Source organism: Antechinus flavipes, chromosome 3 (genome assembly GCF_016432865.1).
Source record: "Antechinus flavipes isolate AdamAnt ecotype Samford, QLD, Australia chromosome 3, AdamAnt_v2, whole genome shotgun sequence".
In the NCBI taxonomy this organism is placed as follows: domain Eukaryota; kingdom Metazoa; phylum Chordata; class Mammalia; order Dasyuromorphia; family Dasyuridae; genus Antechinus; species Antechinus flavipes.
The window spans coordinates 624,867,694-624,873,685 of NC_067400.1; the positions used below are offsets into that span (position 1 = coordinate 624,867,694).

A 5,992-nucleotide genomic window follows, 5' to 3' on the forward strand; every position below is an offset into this window, starting at 1 on the left:
ATTTGGAGTGGATTTCAGACATTCGGTGAATCCTTAACAACTGACATTTCATGAGATTGAAAGCTAGAAAGACCCTCAAAAACGAGCTCTTCAAACCATCCAAAAAGAAGTACATATTAAGTATCTACCATGGGTCAGATTCTGTGCTACACACTTGGGGACAGAAAAACAAAAATGAAATTTTTCTTGCCCTCAATGAGCTTATATTTTATTGGTGAGATATATCAGTTTAATCCCATGATTTGATAGCTGAGGAAAGTTGGGTTCTCAAAGGAGAAGGGACCTCCCAAGTTGCTAGAGCTGGGAGAAAGTAAGTGGAAAAGGGTTTTTTGTTCTGCAGGTGGGGTAACTGAGACCTGAGACTTGCCCAATGTGCCATAAATGCAGAACCTGGCACAGGCTACCTGATTAGAACTCCCAGGCTGTTTTCACTGGTTCCCAGTAGTGTTGGGGAACAGGAACAATTATGCATGCTAGTTGGGAGGGGATAAGAAGTGGGAGGACTGAGGGAGGGACAGGCAGGGCTTCTGGGGATAAAACTCAGAGCTGGATCTGGGCAGAAAACTAGCTTCCAGAGCTTCAGACTGAGATGATTCCGGAGAAAGGCCTGCTGGGGGCTTGGGTGTGCTTATTCTTCTGCCTCCCTGGAGCCAATGCAGGTGTGGGAGGCTTCTGCTAGGAGGGAGATGTGAGTGGGTGGATGGATTGGTTGGATATGCTCCCAGAAGCACATTTATACACTTCCTTGTTCCATTTCAGAACTGACCAGATACAGAAGGATTCGACCCTTGCCTGGTAAGCAGGAAACCCTGGACTTGCTGCTTGGGGAGAGAAAGGGACAACTTTCTCCATTCCTCCTCTTCTTTTTCTATCCTCATTGATGCTTCTAGTCTTGCCCATACTCAGTCTCCTCCCCCCTCCCTAACCTTGCCTCGAATGTTACCCCAGTACTAATGTTGCTCCTCCTCCTCCCCTTACCCCAATGGCTAATGAAGTCCCTACTTCCAATAATGATCTATCTTCCCTTTTATTTCTTACCCTTCACCCACCACTCTCCCTACCATGAACAGTAACCAACCAAGAATCCTATGCCTGCTATTACCTCTCCCTCACCCCTTCTTCCTTCTGCTTTGACTTTTCAGTTTAACCTGAATTTTAACATTTCCTCCCTCACTTTCTTAAGCCTAGACAATCAACAGAATAAAACCAAGCCCTGATTTGTAATATTTGCCAGTTTCTGAAGGGTAAAAACTGACATTGAAAATTTAACCACCTCCTACAAGCTGACTACAACACCCCCACGGGTGGGAGTAAGTGAGACTGTATAGGATCAATTGTCTGAACGAAGTGGAAAAATTCCCAATATTTTTGAGCCAATGGAGCCCTTCGAGATGATCTAGTCTAATCTTATTTTATAGATGAGAAAACTGAGGTCTAAAAGAAGGAGTTTGTGATGTGATCAAAATTATTCCTGTATCAAGAAGCTGATTTAGACTTGGAACCAGCATTCTTAATGCCCTTCTGTCCTCCCTTCCAAATGAGGATGAGCTGGGGCAAGGGGGGGTGGGTAGATGGGATGGATAGTGCTCCTTCCCAAGTTCAGCCTGATTTGCTCTTTGTAGAACTGTGGGTTGTTACGGTGGAGAAAGTCTGTGCTGACCCAATGGGCCGACCCAATTCTCTGGCTTGTACTCTCTGAGGAGGTCCTAAAGAGAATTCAAGGCGACCCAGCTGTCCTCAAGCTTTGGAGGTAGAGGTTAGGGCTAAAATAAAGAGTATTAGAAAGGGTAGGGGGTATTTGGGGGAAAAAGCACAGAACAGGGAGTCAGGAAATCCTGGGTTGGAGCAGAACATCCAAGGCTATTTCCAGCTCTAATATGCGCCTCATGGAAGGCTCTAAGGCTCGAACAGGACTTTTTGCCCTCCCTTCCCCACCCTCATTTTTACTCGCCCATGTAAATACCAGCAGTGGGAGTCTCAGGCGGGTCTCCCGACCCAAGGGCCACCAAGCAGCTCCCACTTCTTGGCTTTTCTCTCTGGTTCTAAGTTCCTTCCTTTTTCCTTGTCTAGAGGAGGAGGGAGGGAGTTTTTCATAGTCCCTCCACTCCAGATCCGCTCTCACCTGGGCGAACCTGGGGTCCAGCAGCGGGCCCCGGAAGCAAGGGGAGCTGAGGAGGCCGGCTGAGAATCAGCCACCCTGGGCGCCTGGCCAGGACCCCCAGCACCCCGTCTCCCCCACTGCAGTCAGCACTGCTCCTTTCTCCAGAAAAGGTCCTCAAGCCGTGCGCCTTTCCGTTCATCTATGAGGACGTGAGTTATGACCGCTGCATAATGGTGCACAGCGACTACGCTTGGTGCTCGGTGGAGTCCAACTTCAACGGGCAGTGGCGCTACTGCATCAGCACGGGTGAGTCGCTCTGGCGTCATCCGGGGACCTGGCCGCCCCCTCCCCAATTCCCCTACCATGTGCTCCAGAACAGAGCCGTCACTTTTCTGGAGCTGAGGGGAGTCTGCAATTGACTATTTTCTGCTGGGGTGGAAAAAAAAGACCATGCAAGGGTTTTTGGGGACCGGGTGCCTTCAGAGCAGTCCCTGAAGGGACGATCTGGGGGTCTTGGTGGACCGAAAATTCAATATAGATTTCTAGTGTAAGAAGCTGATCTCCCAGAGGAAGCCCGTTCTCTGTCCACTGCAGGAGAAGAGCAGCGCTCATAACAAGGAAGGTGACCGTTGTAGCCCCTGCCCCAAGCCCATGCCTTAGGAAGCTAACTGACAAGCCTCAGGGGGCTCCAGGGCATGCCATAGGAAGAACTCAGAGAAAAGAAGGGGGAAGAGCCTTGCCTTCTAGTCTGGAGGGCTGTCGGGTAGAAGAGGGATTCCATTTGTTCTGCTTGGCCCTTGAGGGCAGAACAAGGGACGACAGGGAAGAGGGGTTCGGGGGGAGACGCGAAGGGGTCAGGAACCACATGCACCACCAAGAGAGCCCCTCACCCACATCACTAGCCGTCCGGGGGCAGAGGCTGCCCCGCCACCTGGGGCTCCACCTCCTCATTCCCTGCCTCAAGGCGCTTTTGGTCCACAGAACTCTCCTGAGGGTGTGCTCACTCTGTGCCAACCCTCTGGGCCTTCACAGACCCCCCAGCATGCAAGTTTCCATTCGTCTTCGGGAGGAAGTTGTACCACGACTGCACCAGGGACGGGTATGTGCTGGGCAGGACCTGGTGCGCCCTGACGCACAACTACAACTTGAACGGGCTGTGGAAGCCATGCTCACCCAATGGTGAGGGGGACATTGGGGGCGGGAGGCTTCTGATCTGATGAGCAAATAGAGAGAGACACACTCACAGAAGGGGGGGGGAGAGAAAGAGAGACAGAGACAGAGAGGCAGAGAGAGAGATAGAGACAGACAGAGAGGGACAGAGAGAGACGCAGAGAAAGAGACATAGAGAGACACAGAGACAGAGACAGACAGACACACACAGAGAGACAGAGAGAGACAGAGAGAGAGATAGAGACAGACAGAGAGGGACAGAGAGAGACGCAGAGAAAGACAGAGACAGAGACAGACAGACACACACACACACAGAAAGAGAGAGACAGAGAGACAGAGAGAGAGATAGAGACAGAGACAAACAGAGAGGGACAGAGAGAGACGCAGAGAAAGACAGAGACATAGAGAGAAACACATACACAGAGACAGAGGGAGACAGAGAGGAGACAGAGAGACAAAGACAGAGACAGAGACAGAGACAGAGAGACAGAGACAGAAAGACAGACACACACACACACAGAGGGACAGAGAAACAGAGAGATAGAGAGAGACACACACACAGAGAAAGACAGAGACATAGAGAGAGACATATACACAGAGACAGAGACAGAGACAGAGAGGAGACAGAGAGACAACGACAGAGACAGAGAGACAGAGATAGAGACAGACACACATACATAGAGACAGAGAGAGACAGAGACAGATACACAGAGACAGAGACGGAGACATAGAGAGACACAGAGACAGAGAGACAGGGAGACAGAGACAGAGACAGACAGACACACACAGAGAGACAGAGACAGAGACAGAGAGACAAAGAAGGAGGAAAAGAGAGAAACAGAGGGAAGGAGGAAGGGACAAGAGGGAAGGATGGAAACAGGGAAAGAGAAAGTAATGGATGGAAGTGGGGAGAGGAGAATTGGGGGGGAAGGGAGAGGGAGCAGGATAAAGACAAGAAGGGGTGTTTATGCAGCACTTCTGGGGTTGCTGTGCTGAAAGCTGGAGATAGAGGCGTATCTAGGAAGCTGACCCCTCGTCAGGCACTCCTCATGGAAGGAATACTCTTTGGAGCCGGCAGCACTTGAATTGGGCTTTTACAGTGAGAAGAGTTAAGAGGACAGTCCCAATATCTTGGAGCATCTCTCTAAGCAGCCTCGTGTCTAAGGGGGAGGGTTTCTGGGACAAGGAGCCGGGAGAACTGGGCAGAGGAGCTGAGTTCAAATCCTACCTCAGATACTTCCTAGCTGGTGTCCCTTAAGCACCCTCCGTGGGCCTGAGGCAGTTAAGCTCCTCTCTGAGGTCTCTTTCCAGCCCAAATCCAGAAGATTAGATACTTTGGTCTGAATGTTCCCTAGCTCTGAGTTTGGGGGAGTCTCTGGCCCTTGGGCTCCTCACTTGTAAAATAGAATAGGATAATAGGATCCCAAAGTTCTTTCATCTCCCATGATGCTCAGGAAGGAGCAGAGTAGCAGCTTCTGGGAAGGCTCGGACTGGGCAGCAGTGACAGGTGGGCCCGAGCAAGCTTGTGTCTGCCATGTTCTTCTCCCTCCTAGATTTGTGAAGAGGAGCCCCTTGTGCCACAGACTAATCTCCGGAACATCTCAGCCACTCCCCGAGGTCTCCCTCAAGGGACACAGGCTCCCAATGTCCCCTAGCCTCGGGAAATTTGGGCCCAGCGTTCTGTAAACAGTTGCCAAGTCAGAACTCTGCACGTGGGGTCCTCCCTCCGGCTCCTTCCTTGCCTGCGGGCACTATGGCTCTTCTTTTGCTCTCCTTTAGCTCTCCTTTCCTTTCATATGTCCGCCTGCCCTCAGCGATTCTCTGATCGTCCCTGCAAAATCACCAAATCTAGGACAAAAAGAGACCTAAGAAACTACACTCTGCCCTGGGTGTTACAGCAGGGGAAACTAAGGCTGGAAAAAATCCTCATTGGCTGCATATTAAATCTATGTCCCTAAAATTACTTCATACCCAGAGGAGATCCTTCTCATTCCCATCCCCATCCCTAACTCCATTTCCCTCCTCCCTGGACTTATATCTATTGAGATGCCCCACGATGGGATCCGGAAGGAGCAGAGAGGAGGGGAAAGTTGGGTCTGGGGAAAGGACCTCTAGGTATCTGGTATCTCATTGAGGTCAACGATCTGATCAATTGGAACTTTGAGTCCCGGGGCCTAGAGATCTGTCTCAGTGCGTGCTGGTTTTACCCCAAGGTGTAGAAGGGAGGAGGGCGAGGGGACCTCCCCATTTGCCTCTTGAGAGAAGGATCTACCTCCAGTAGGGGATCAAGCCCTTGAGAGATTTGGTTTTGCATCCTGTCTTAGCCCTAATTCTAGGGGGGAATTATATGCTCTATTTTCTTTTCTTTTTTAAAGCAAGCAATATGAAACAGAGATTCACAGTTTTATAATCAACCCTCTATGATCCACAGCATGTGTGATGAGACACATTTTTATTGTTCTAAAGTTCAGAATAAAAAAATCAAAAGAAACTAAATTTCTATCATGTATAATTTGTTTTTGCAAAGTGCATATATGATAATAACAAAACTGCCATATTTCTTGGAGACCTTTACTGAACTTCCTTCTCTTCTTTTATTTTAAAGTACCTAATTAATGTTCTTTTCTTTCTTTTTTCTATTTTCTCTACATCCCTCTCATTGTTTACTGACTCCTCATCTCACTAAAAGTCCCAACCTGTTAGTAGGATCAAGGAAAAAAA

The 5,992-nt window shown here is 49.5% G+C and overlaps 1 protein-coding gene across 2 annotated transcripts; it reads left to right on the forward strand.

Moving 5' to 3' along the window:
* The first annotated feature begins 543 nt into the window (after positions 1 to 543).
* On the forward strand, positions 544 to 5,767 carry LOC127556608 (binder of sperm protein homolog 2-like). Of its 2 annotated transcripts, none has more exons than XM_051989862.1 (5): positions 544 to 659; positions 760 to 795; positions 2,267 to 2,407; positions 3,134 to 3,200; positions 4,825 to 5,767. In XM_051989862.1, the coding sequence occupies exons 1-5, from the start codon at positions 590 to 592 to the stop codon at positions 4,955 to 4,957; spliced, it is 447 nt and encodes a 148-aa protein (XP_051845822.1). In that variant the 5' UTR covers positions 544 to 589; the 3' UTR covers positions 4,958 to 5,767. The 2 variants fall into 2 exon arrangements, with proteins under 2 accessions (XP_051845822.1, XP_051845823.1); XM_051989863.1 differs by having other exon boundaries at positions 545 to 659; positions 3,134 to 3,280.
* The last annotated feature ends 225 nt before the right edge of the window (positions 5,768 to 5,992 follow it).

Bases quoted from the DNA above. Each gene is read 5' to 3' on its own strand.
- LOC127556608 (XM_051989862.1), top strand. From the start codon at position 590: ATGATTCCGGAGAAAGGCCTGCTGGGGGCTTGGGTGTGCTTATTCTTC. The intron at 660-759 runs GTGTGGGAGGCT...GTTCCATTTCAG, and splicing joins CCTCCCTGGAGCCAATGCAG to AACTGACCAGATACAGAAGG. The intron at 2,408-3,133 runs GTGAGTCGCTCT...GGGCCTTCACAG, and splicing joins GCGCTACTGCATCAGCACGG to ACCCCCCAGCATGCAAGTTT.